The sequence below is a fragment of the Vicugna pacos genome, chromosome 20 (genome assembly GCF_048564905.1).
Source record: "Vicugna pacos chromosome 20, VicPac4, whole genome shotgun sequence".
Classification (NCBI taxonomy): domain Eukaryota; kingdom Metazoa; phylum Chordata; class Mammalia; order Artiodactyla; family Camelidae; genus Vicugna; species Vicugna pacos.
In genome coordinates this window covers 6,231,880-6,244,864 of record NC_133006.1, presented here as the reverse complement: position 1 = coordinate 6,244,864, position 12,985 = coordinate 6,231,880, and the positions used below count along the sequence as shown (strand labels likewise).

The 12,985-nt window shown below is 44.5% G+C and overlaps 1 protein-coding gene across 18 annotated transcripts in view; it reads right to left on the bottom strand.

Moving 5' to 3' along the window:
* DST (dystonin) overlaps nt 1–12,985 on the bottom strand; it is a 435,317-nt gene that overhangs the window by 201,124 nt on the left and 221,208 nt on the right. Inside the window, exon 1 of one of the 18 annotated variants that reach the window (XM_072944769.1) lies at nt 10,288–11,219. The exons of the other annotated variants lie outside the window; for them this stretch is intronic. Within the exon in view, the coding sequence (XP_072800870.1) occupies nt 10,288–11,031 (744 nt within the window). The 5' untranslated portion in view covers nt 11,032–11,219. Of the gene's footprint in view, nt 1–10,287; nt 11,220–12,985 lie in introns of those variants that run through there. 18 annotated transcript variants of the gene reach the window in all.

The window sequence follows — 12,985 nt, the reverse complement described above, 5'->3', positions numbered from 1 at the left end:
CCTTTCCTCCCCAAAGAGTAAAACCTAGAACCTAGGGGCCCCGAGAATAAAGAGGCCACCCTTTCTGTTTGTCTTTTCACTCCATGTACGCAAGAACAAAAATTGGAATTCAAAAAAAAGGAGGGGGGAGGGTAGAGCTTGGTGGCAGAGTGTGCGCTGACCAGGCACGAGGTCCTGGGTTCAATCCCCAGCACCTCCATTATAAACAAACAAACAGACCTAATTACACCCCCAAATACACACATAAATAAATAAAAACGGTAATAAATGTACTTTAAAAAACTGGAATAAAAAAAAACCTGAAAACAAAACATTGCTACCAACAGCAAAAGCCCTCACAGCCTCTCCTCCATTCGCCTCTCTGCCCACGGCCCCTCCAGCCTCACGCACAACTCTGCTGCCCCCGCTCCTCGCTCTCGGCCGAGCTGGGACAGCATCCTCTGATGGAAACCCTGAGAACTGGACCTGGAAACTGGAAGAAGAGGGTGCAGGGGCTGCGGGACAGGCTGGCGGTGGGGGCGCGGGGACTGGCTATCGGATTCCAACACAGGAAACTTCAATTCCTGACCCCCGTGCACATCGCCAGACCCAGGCCTGCTCTCGGTGAGTCAAAGACGAGCTAGTTTCACTGGGCAGCCCTGACCGCATGCCTCAGAGAGCCCCCAGGGCCACAGGCTCAACACACCGCTGAAGAACACAGTAAATTCCCGCAAACAAGCAGATCACTGGGCTTCTGCAACCTGGGAGCCAAAGACGCCGGCGCTGGAACTCGAAGCCCAAAAGGATGAGTTGCTCCAAGTCTTCTTAAACGGCCTCATGAGTGCCGAGTTGTCCTGCCAAATACATGCTCACCTGCAAGTGTCCCACAAACCCGGGGGGAAAGTTCCCAACACCAGGGGTGCGTTAGCTGCCCCGAGCCTGTCCCAAAGGGAGAAGAGGCTCTTCTAAGAGCCCCGTTTCCTCCCTTTCCCCACTACCAACCACTGAGCTGAAGAAACCATTATCTTTACTCTGGACCACATCCTCTAGTCTCCAATGTCAACACCAACATCTTTTAAGACACAGTTACATGGGGGAAGGGGGTGGGGGATACAGCTCAAGTGGTAGAGCCCATGCTTAGTATGCACGAGGTCCTGGGTTCAATCCCCGGTGCCTCCAAATATAAATAAATAAGTAAAAATAATTACCTCTGCCTCATAAAACAAACAAAAAAGTAAAAAGAAAAAGTCTTAAAAATCATTTAAAAAAAAAAGACACAGGACAGACCTAGAATAACACGGGGCTCGGGAGAGCTCCCCCCTTCTTCTGGAACGAAGCCTTGATGTCTGGACTAGTGACAGACTCCTGGCTAGTCTCGCCGCACCAAGGCGTGCCCTCCGCTCCCCTCCCGACTCAGCTGCTCCTTACTCCGCAGACACACAACTCCAGTTCAGTCTCAGCTGATGGGTCCAGACTCGAGCCATTCTCTTTCTAGTCCACGATCAAACCACATGGACTTCAAACCACGTGGACAAACCACGCGGACCACACACGCCCTCTCTCCAAGCTCCTTCTCCCCTTGAAACATTCTCTCTCTACTCTGTCCAGCGGGCACAGGCTAGATGCTCAGTAATTATCTGCTGAATCAGGAGCAGGAGGGAGGGAGGGAGAGAGGACGGAAGGAAAGGAAGAAGGAAGGGAGGGAGAGAGGATGGATGGAAGGAAGGAAGGGAAGGAAAGAAGGAAGGGTGGGAGGGAGAGAGGAAGGATGGAAGGGAAGGAGGGATGGAGGGAGAGAGAGAGGACCAGAATCACGTGTCATGTTTTCACTGGTATGAATGAGTTCTAACCTCTCATGTAAACCTTGTCATCTTAGAAAGTCAATCATTTCCAAGAACCTTGCCATCTGATAATCATAGGACACCTGGACCACTGCACAGAAGCGCCCAGCAGAGACTCCTCAGCGAGAGCCCAACATTACCTAAGCTTCGTCGGAATAATTTTTGTAAAACAATTTCATAAACCTGACACAGTACATGAGCCTTGAAATGTCCTTCCAGCGAAAGGAGACAAGCCCACGTGAATCCATCTCAGAGTGCACACTGATTTCATTCACGGCCGACCGCGGGGTGACCCGCTCACTGCTCAGTGAATTACAAATGCCTCACTGCGCCGGGGGGAGCTGAGGCTGCAAACCGGAAAGTCCTCTGAGCAAAGCCAATGCCACCGGACCACTGGGTGACAGCGACACTCTGTTTTTACAGATGTGGTCACAGTTCTGGCATGCAGGGAGTCCACAACGACTGCCAGCTTCCACCGATGAGTCACACGCTCCCTAAGAGGTGACTCACATTTGCATTTTATTTCCTCCTATGCCAGGCAAGCAACGCAACTTTTAAAAAATTTCTAAATAACAGTAACTTATGGAAAAGATTAAAACGTCTCATTAAATTGACTATTTGAATAATCTGTGTGTACGACTGGAAAAAGCAACATCTCTGAAGTGAAGAAAACAAAAGAAATTCAGCTTGGAGAGGCTACAATTCATCAAATTGTAGGGAAAAAAATTTAAGCCTCTCAACTCAGGAGTTCCTATTCCTGAGTCCTCTTTTTTCTGCTACATCTACAGCAACTCCCTACGATAATTTCGGAAGAAATTTTTTTAAACACTTTTATTGTGGTATGATTCCTGTACAATAAACTACACATATTTCAGATGTACAATCTGATGAATCTGGATAGATGTATATACACCCAGGAAAGCACCGCCACAGTCAAGACAGCTAACATTTCCATCACGCCCCAAGTGGTGCAAATTTCGAACTCCCCATTTATCCCTTTCCACTTCTGGGCATATATCTGGAGAAAATTATAATTCAAAAAGACACATGCACCCCAATGTTCACAGCAGCACTATTTACAACAGCCAAGACACGGAAACAACCTAGTGTCCATCAACAGATGACTGGATAAAGAAGTTATGATATATTTATACAATGGAATACTACTTGGCCATTAAAAAGAATAAAATAATGCAATTTGCAGCAACATGGATGGACCTGGAGATCATCATTCTAAGTGAATTAAGCCAGAAAGAGAAAAATACCCTATAATATCACTTTCATGTGGAATCTTAAAAAAAAAAGGACACAAATGAACTTAACTACAAAACAGAAACAGACTCAGAGACATAGAAAACAAACTTATGGTTACCAGAGGGGGAAGGGGGTGGGAAGGGATAAATCAGGAGTTAGAAGAGTTTTATCTCTCAGTGAATCAGCTCATTCTACAGATGCAAATACTGATTTAAGGGACACACAGGATATGGAAGTAGCAGACTATCCAAGATGCTTCCTTGCAGAACACAAAATCCCTACTGTCCCAAGGGTTAGTGTTATCAAAGGAATTTCAATTCCTTCATATATTTTTGTCAAAATAAACAGAAGAGTTTATACTCTAGTTCTGGAGGGTTTTTTTGAGGGGGGTGGAGGTAATTAGGTTTATTTACTGATTTATTTTTAACACCTTTATTGTAGTATAATTTCTATACAGTAAACTACATACATTTCAGATGTACAATTTGGTGAATTTTGATAGCTGTATGTACCTATGCAACCACTACCACAATCAAGATACCTGACATTTCCATCATTATTTTATTTTACAACTTTTATTTATTTTTAATGGAGGGACTGGGGATTGAACCCAGGACCTGGAGGGTAGTGACCTGACCCCACCACCAACCACGCCTCTGTTTCCTCTCATCGAGATGCTGCAAACCAAAGTGGATGTGCGCACAGGGCTCAGGACGGCACCTGCCCCACGGGGAGCGGAGGTACCTGCACTGGGGCGAGGATTCGTGCTTAAACTCTTTGACTCACTCTTCTTGACACTGCAGTCAGGCAAAAAGCAAATCCCATACTGAATCTGTCAAAACAGACAACTATTTCCAAGCCAGGATGTTTGCATCCAAAGACAATCTCGTCAAGGATGTTTTAACTATTTTGGCAGAAACAAATGTAATCAACAGATTTTTAGTGGCTGCTTCCAAGTTTCAAAAACGTGTGAAAATGCTCCACACAATATTTCTTAACTGCAAAGATGGCATGCGGATTTTGAAAATTCTATGCTGTTAAAAAAAATCGCTCCCCTAAAAGCAAAGTTCAATAGAGTTTTAAAAGCAAAAAGTTGATGAAGTTGAAGTGCTAATTTCTAACTTGATGGCTATCTTTGGCAAATGCTCACTTACTTATTCAGATACCAGGGGAAGCTAACATAGGTACAATTATTTCCCTTGTACAGCAAAGGATTTTAAATTTCTGCACATTCTTCCTTTACCTGAAAAGATAGAGTCGTCCGAACGCTGATAGCCAAATTCTACACAACGATTTTACAACTAAAGTTTCACAAACTGTTTACGACATCCAAATGATGACTAAAATTTTTTTAAAAATCAGTAAATGCATTTTCACTAAAAAAAAGATGAAATAGTTCGGAAAGAATGAGTTAATGAGTCAACAGTAAACCAAATGACCTTTGCTCTCAAGATCTGCAGAGCCAAGCTACCCCAGAAAACTAGAAACATTTAATTTTATCCTAGTCCTTGAATTCCAAGTAAGATTCTGTAGCCTGAGTCATAGAAGACTTGATTAAAGAAAAAAATATTGAATAAACATTACAATTCAGTGAGGTTGAATGTTATCATATTATTCTAACATTGTGAGATGGTTCTCAATTATTTTAAGTTTTTATAACATGAAACCCAGTTAATAAAAATATCCAGCCCTTCAACACTCAGGTACTGACAATGGAATTTGTACAATATTTACATTCCTCCCCCACCCTTCCCTCCTTGGCTTCTCTCCTTTACATCCCTGCCCCCTTCACTGCAATTCACCAAAGGATGAAAAGGAACATAAAAGTGGTCAGTTTCAGGAGTTAGCATGGCAACATGACACGGCGGGAAGTTAAAATTACAGCAGACAGTCCCCCTTTATCCACAGTTTGGCTTTCCACAGTTTCGATGACCCACAGTCAACCACAGTCTGAAAACACTGCCATGAAAAATCCCAGAAATAAAGGCTTCTTAAATTTTAAGTTGTGTGCAGCTCTGAGCAGCGTGATGACATCTCACACTGTCCAGCTCCCTCCCCGCCTGGGATGTGAACCGTCCCTCAGTCCAGTGTCTCCGCCCACTAGTCACTCAGTAGCCACCTCGGTTGTGAGACTGTCACAGTACCACAGTGCTTGTGTTCACGGAACCCTTATTTTACTTAATCATGGCCCCGAAGTGCAGGAGTAGTGGCACTGGCTATTCAGATATTCTCCTGCTGTGCCTAATTTATAAATTATCATGGTATGTATGTATGCATAGGAAAAAATATAGTATGTACATATGGGGTTCTGTACTATCTACAGTTTCAGGCGTCCACTGGGGGTCTTGGAACGTATCCCTTACAGATAAGGGGAGACTACAGTATCCATGATCATCATCCCCAAAGCCTAACTTTCAGGCGACTAAGGTTACAGCCATGGTCCCTGTCATTTGTCATGAAAGCACAATGGGATATAAGTGCTGAGTGTTGGTTCAATATGTAACTGGTACAATAATAATGTTTTGTAGAGAAATAAAAGAAGGGAGAGAGGGAGGAAGGGGTGAGAACACTAAACAAAAAGGTGTGCAGTGACACATGCGGCCTTGTAGAAATTTAAAACTGAAAGGGACGTATGTGGGGTGGGGCGGGGGACCACGTCGGTTCAGAGTTCAGCTCTGTGGATAATCCCGGCTGAGACCCAAGCTCTCCCAGGTACGGGCTGGGTGACCTGAGCGGGTCATTTACATCTCCTGAGGCTCTGTTTCCTCCTCTGTCCATGGAGCTAACAACAGAACCGTTTCTGGACAGTTAAGTAACACAACGGCGGGGCATCTGGCACGTGGTAGGACTCCACAAGGACCATTACTATTACTCGTGGTACCATCGTCAGGTCCAGCATCCTCCTTTTCTGGAAAATGAAGCTGAGACCCGGAGAGGTGAAGATGACACCCCAGGCACACAGCTCTCCAGCGGCAAAGCTTGGCAAGAACTCACTTCTCCTGCCCAGGGCCCGTGATCCACACTGCGTGCCAGAAAACCAACGTGGAGAAGAGAATGAGGTGGGAAATGCTAAGCAAGGGCGAAGCTGGTTCTCAGAATTCAGTGTGTTTTCAAGAAACACGTGAGAGGGTGCCTAAAACACATGCAGTGTTCATGCACGTGCCACCAGGAGACATTCTGGTCCAGTTAAACCTGGAGGAGGGTGGTCTCAAAAGGCATCATCTGGAGACAACTCCACTGCAGGGACCCGGGGGTCCGCTCGGAGAAGCACTGTGCCGAGCTGCAGTCTAGACCATCAGAGCCACCTATGCAGCCCCACCCTGATTTGGGATCGTGGGTTGATCCCAACATGCAGGCACCTGTACCTTTTAAATGCTCCTTAGGTGACACTCACATGTGGTCACGTAGGCAACCAACATCCGATAAACAGAGAAGACGACCACCTTTGCTGAGATCAACATAACAAGACTGGGAAGAGGTGGTGTTTGTGCAACTAATGGAAGAAGACAGCTTTGTGGGGAGGGCTTGAGGGCAGAGGCAGGAGACCCTGTCACAAGTCAGATAAAGTGGGGTCCCTGAAGGAGGTGCAGACAATGAGCTCACTGCTCCCCATCCCCAAACGTGGCCACCTCTCCACCTCTGTTGATAACACGCATTCTCCACAGGTGAACACCAGCTCCTAGAAACGTCACCCCTGCTCCAAGGTCGCAGCAACCTCCTTCCGAACTTTGACGGTGGATGAAAGTAGGATGCTGGGCCGTGGTTAAACTCAGCGACTCCCACTGGCTGTGTTGCCTTAAGGTTGCTATTTAACCTGAGCTTCCACTTCTTCATTCCCTAAAAGAGGAGCTATCTATTTGGCATATTTAATACGGTTGTTAGGATGACCGAAAGACACAATGTGTCTGAAAGCGTTTTTTCAGTTCCAAAACAACGGGCATGTCCGAGATATTTCTGTTTTCACTTACACCTCCTTACCCTACTGAAGAGACAACATGCTATGAAACTTATAGTCAGTACATTCAGCCCCAAGGGAGGGACGGATGAGCCACCTCCACAGAATCCCTGAGCCTGGAGGGCTGCTCGAGGTCAGCTTACCATGGCAATGATTAAAGAGGAGATGGCTGTGGTATACATATACAATGGAATACTACTCAGTCATGAAAAAGAACAAACCAATGCCATTTACAGCAACGGGGATGGACCTAGAGATTGTCATTCTAAGTGAAGTCAGCCAGAAAGAGAGTGAAAAATACCATATGATATCACTTACATGTGGAATCTAAAAAAATGACACAAACGAACATATTTACAAAACAGAAACAGACTCACAGACATAGAAAAGAAACTTATGATTACCAGAGGGGGAAAGCGGTGGGAAGGGATAAATTGGGAGTTCAAGATTTGCAGATACTAACTACTATATATAAAACAGATAAACAACAAGGTTCTACTGCATAGCACAGGGAACTAATTTCAATATCTTGTAGTAACCTATAATGAAAAAGAATATGAAAAGGAATATATGTATGTATATGTGTGACTGAAATATGATGCTGTACACCAAAGACTGACACAACATTGTAACGGGCTATACCTCAATTTAAAATAAATAAATAAATTAGCATGGTCTTTCTTGAAGAAAAAAGGCTAAAAACTAAAAATAAAATATTGAATATTGATCTAAACATAACCAACAAATAAATAAATGAGGAGGAGGTGGTCTGGTCACCTAGACTGAGAAGGACAAATACCACAGGAGCAGGGGGGTTCAAGTCAGAAACCCGACCTAAGTCAAAGGTGAAGATACGTTCCAAAAATCGTACACTAATCCACTTGGAGATTAACTCAAAAAACACTGAGCCCCACCCTGCACACAACTGGATGTGATTAAAATGGCTCAGATAGAGAAGATACCGTAAGACACTGAAGGGACAAGATCCTGCAAAGGAATGCTGGCTAACAGGCCATTTGTGGGCTATAACACTGGGGAGGGAACTGCATGCTAGGAATACTAAGGAACTGTATCTAATTCTGCAGTGAAAAACGCAGACTCTCATGCAAGATAAAAAGCGCCGTGCACCGTCCAATGAAAGATAATTAAGCAGAGTCAAGCACCCAAGCCCCTCCAAGGATGGGGAAAAGTCACTAGGAAGAACAACTCAGCTGTTGGTCCCACTCTATTTGCCATAGAATGGTCTGTATCTGGACCACAGGGAAGTGAGACGTTCAGCTCCTCAGATAAAATAAGGACTATCCCGTTCAGCGTCTCCCTGGGCGACGTGAGGCTCCACTAAGTGCCTCTGCATCACGATCCTTGAGCAAATCTGCCGTTGACGACTTACTTTCACGTGCATTTTCCATTGACGTTTCAAAAATCATTAGACACACAAATAAGAAGGGGTAAAATCCTCGGCATGAGGAGAATACAGAGGTGGGGGGCGGAGGGGGGAGGCTTACACGCCACTTAGGAAACAGATTTTAAGAGTTTCCACTAATGAAAACAATTAAGGCTTCCTCGAAGCCAAATTCTGCAGGAAAACAGATGGAAAACCCGTGAGCAAGGCTCGTGGTTACAGATAAACACAGAGCAGCCAAGCGGCTGCCTTTGGCTCTGACCTTCATGCCAGACCTACAGAGGTCCTGGCAGAGAGCAGATGCTTTCTTTTTTAAATGGAACCACTGTATAATGTAAATAGAATGATGACATAACTGTGGCCAGGCGTGGCGGTGTATACAAACGGGAGCCGGCCTCCGGGGACCAGCAACCGTGGCCAAGGGTGATCCCGCAACCTGACTCTAATTGAACCTCATCTGAGCACTGGGCAAAGGAGCCCTGCCAGCGATGACCTTGTCATGAATGCTTCACATCACATCACCCACTTCGGGTGACAGGTAGAGTCAGGATCAGCTTAAAGAAAATGCCACCAACTGCCAACTAGTTAACACGTTGGGGAGGCTGCCTGAGTCACGCACTTCTCCAGCAAGTAAAGAAACATTCACTGACAAGGAAAACCTCAGCGAAGGAATTTGTCTAAAGCTAAATGTCCGTGTTAGGAAGAAAGATCGCCACTTCCTGGCAGTCTGCGTCTGAGTCATACTCAAATAATATGACCCGCTCGCTGCCCAAGGGACTTCTGATTTTAGACAGGGGCCGGGGGAATAACTCACATAGCAAAGGGACAGAGTAGATCTGGGCAGTTTTCATCTGTGTCTGCCGCCCCCAACACGCGCACACACACGCACAGAACTGAGAGCAATTATGTGAGTGTCCCTCTGCATGGAAACTGGTTGAGACCCAGACTCGGGCTGTTCAAGCTTACAGATCAGCAAGTCAGTACTGCCTGATAACGTACTGTCTCCCACTACCTGCGTCATGAAGCTATTGTCTTGGGATTTTTTTCGGGGGGGGGGGTAATAATTAGGTTTGTTTGTTTATTTGTTTATTTAAATGGAGATTCTGGAGATTGAATCCAGGCCCTCATGCCTGCTAAGCATGCGCTCTACCATTAAGTTACATCCTCACCCCAGCTATTATCTTGTCATATTGCTTTTTTTTTATTGAATTATAGTCAGTTTACAATGTTGCGTTAGTTTCTGGTGTACGGCATAGGGATTCAGTTATACATATACATATATATTCCTTTTCTATTCTGCTCCATTATAGGCAATCACAGGGTATTGAATATAGTTCCCTGTGCTGTACAGGAGGTCCTTGCTGTTTACATAACTGCTTTGGGATTAAACTTCTGTCCCCAAAGGCTATTTCCTAGGAAAAGTAAAAAAACATGAACAACGGAAATTCAAAAGATGTGCATTCTCTTAGAGCAGGGTTTTACTAAGTGCTTTGGGATTAAACTTCTGTCCCCAAAGGCTATTTCCTAGGAAAAGTAAAAAAACATGAACAACGGAAATTCAAAAGATGTGCATTCTCTTAGAGCAGGGTTTTACTAAGTCTTCCAACCCTAACAAAAATGTATAGCGTTTGAAATACAGATGCGATTAAAGAATGTGGGTATCACCAAAAAATAAAATCATAACAATCAAACCTGAGGCTACAAAATACACTGCACCCAGAACTCCACAGCTTTCACAGAAAAACAACTTTCACAGAAAAGTAACTTTTACAAAGGACAGACTGCAGAACCTTAGTCAGCCGGGGGCGTCTGGAGGCCTGATTTACACGTTAAACACAGGGTCCCGTTACACTTACCTCATTTCCATCTGTGTCTCTGGAAGCAAAGGACACATCAGTACCGAGGGAGTGACATCTCTTTTGTTCAAACCAGAAACAGTGTGTGGCATGTGGGCAATATCTCCCCGCATTTTGCTTTCCTTGAACCCTGCTATGGTGTTTGGCTGGGGCTTCAGAAAACCCACTTTGTTGGAGGGCTGTCTCTGCACCATGGGGAATGGAACTTAAGCTGGCTGCCTTTCGGGAAGAAAAAACATCAGCTCTTCTCTGGAATGTTATTTCCCTCGTGTTGACATCAGCCAAATGTTTTTTCCTCTCCGCCCGGGACGCAGCGCTGTCTTCTGAGAGCCTCTCCTGGAGGTCACTCACTTTTACTTGTGTTTCACCGTGTGGGGCAGGAGACGTGTTCACAGGGTGGGACCCCCCGCTCGCAGCCCCGGGCAGGAGTAGGACTTCTGTCTTCTCGTGCGGAAGCCCCTCTTCCAGGGGGAGGCGGGGGCTGGCAGACCCCTCCCGCCCCAGCCCCCTGGACGAGGACCGAGGCGCCGCCTGCTCTCTGGATGGCGGGATGCTGACTCCTTTGCCTTCATGTTCCTGGTTGGGATCCACTGACGCCGAGTCCCCTGCAGTTTTCTTGGTCGTGTCTCTTCTGAAGTATCTTCTTCCTCCAGCAGGGTATCTTTCAGGGCTCAAAGGAGTTTTGGCAGGATCTAAAAACTGTTCTTCTTTCTCAGCTCTGACACATCCACAGACATTCCCCATCTGACTTGCAGGAAATCACAGCTCCAGACTCTCACTCATTTCAAAATCCAGGGCATTCTCAGATCTTCTCCATGCAGTCCGAAAAGTCCACTCGGACCTCTGATTCCTCAGACTTCAAGACCATCCTCTTCAGCATGAGGCCATTTTGCTTATGAGAAAGGCACACGCAAGAAACGCCGTGGCATCCTGCCCGGCCGGTCCCTGGGTCTCATTAGACACCGTGGCTTATTTCTGGCCACCAATCCTCTTAGACAAACACGGCTGCTCACTGTCAAATTACACGCTGGGGAGCTTTCAAGGCAGACCCTGAACTTCACTGCATGAAAAAATTCTGACCCTCACTTTAACTTTCAGTTTTCTGAAATGAGGTTACCCTAATGAAGTCTGCACTAACCTTTGGAACTGCTCGTGATTCAACAGATCTGAGCGCAAAGAGAAAGCAAATGCCAGCCAGGAGACGTTTAGCAAAGCGCCTTTCAAACTCAGTCTCAAAGTGCCTTTCCAACTTAGTTTCAAAAAGTCCCTACAATATACTTCTTTTTCTTAAGAAACACAAACTCATTTTGGTACTCGCCTCCCCCTAAAAGGCTCAAAAAACCTCTATAAATTGTATTAAGACTCATTCAAAATCAGCAGTTGGAAAAAAATAACAGGATGATTCAACGGCTGAAGGAAAGATAATGCTAAATGCCTAAAATACTCTATTCAAACTGTTTCTAAAATCAATCTTTTCAAATACTTTGTGATATTTTTCATATGATGTATTTCCAAGCCATTTCTTTTTTATGATCATTAGGATTTTCATATAAACACCTTGATAAATTTTATGACTTAAAGCATGGAACACTTAGCCAAAAGAAACACCTGTGTGTTCTTATGCATGAATTAAGGCAGCTCAACTTTATGTGTAACTTTTATAATTGAACCCTAGTTAAATATTACACAATTTTACTAGGGCCTTGCTGTATAAATAATAAGTCAGTTTGCAAGCTGATTATCGAAGGTGTGCATATTTCTGACACTGAGCCACAGATACAGTAAAAAGGAAATTAGTAGGGCCTGACTGGACTTACACGTAAGCTGAAACCATGTGACTAATAAAAAAATTGATAATTTCTCTAGGTTGTCTTCAGACTGATCAAAGGTGGAACTCATTGTATTTGTTCCAGTAAAAATATTCAATTGAACAGTCAAGTTAGCAATGTTGCTGGTATTTGTCAGTAATAGATCTGTCTGGTAAGGTTTTCCCCTCATCACTTTCAGAGGAAATTAAACAATCTTCATCAGCAAAAACTGAATATCCTAGAAGACAAACTGGCAAAAATAAAGCTTCCAGTTGATTTGATTTTCAATGTCTTCACTGGCAATAGAACATCATTCAAGAGAACTTCACAATAAGGCTGGTATTTGTACAGACACGACAGAGACTCCACCAGGGGTCTGCACGCCCTCCTGGCCCTGCCAGACCCAGGAGCTGTCTGTTCTCAGGCCACTGCACACGGCTGTCTCTCCCAGAAATGGCCCAATTTTTAGCCTCTGTCTGTTAGCCAGCAATCATCTTGCAAAGCCTACTGTAATATCAGTGACAATCTCCTTTATTCTCTAAGAACTTTCTTTTTTTTTTTAATTCAAGTATAGTCAGTTACAATGTGTCCATTTCTGGTGTACAACATCATGTTTCAGTCATATAGATATATTCCTTTTCATATTCTTTTTCATTATATGTTACTACAAGATACTGAATATAGTTCCCTGTGCTACACAGTAGAAACTGGTTGTTTATCTATTTTATATATAGCAGTTAGTATCTGCAAATCTCGAACTCCCAATTTATCCCTTCCCACCCCCTCTCTCCCTTGGTGACCATAAGTTTGTTTTCTGTATCTGTGAGTCTGTTTCTGTTTTGTAATTGAGTTCATTTGTGTCTTTCTTCTCATATCATATGGTATTTTTC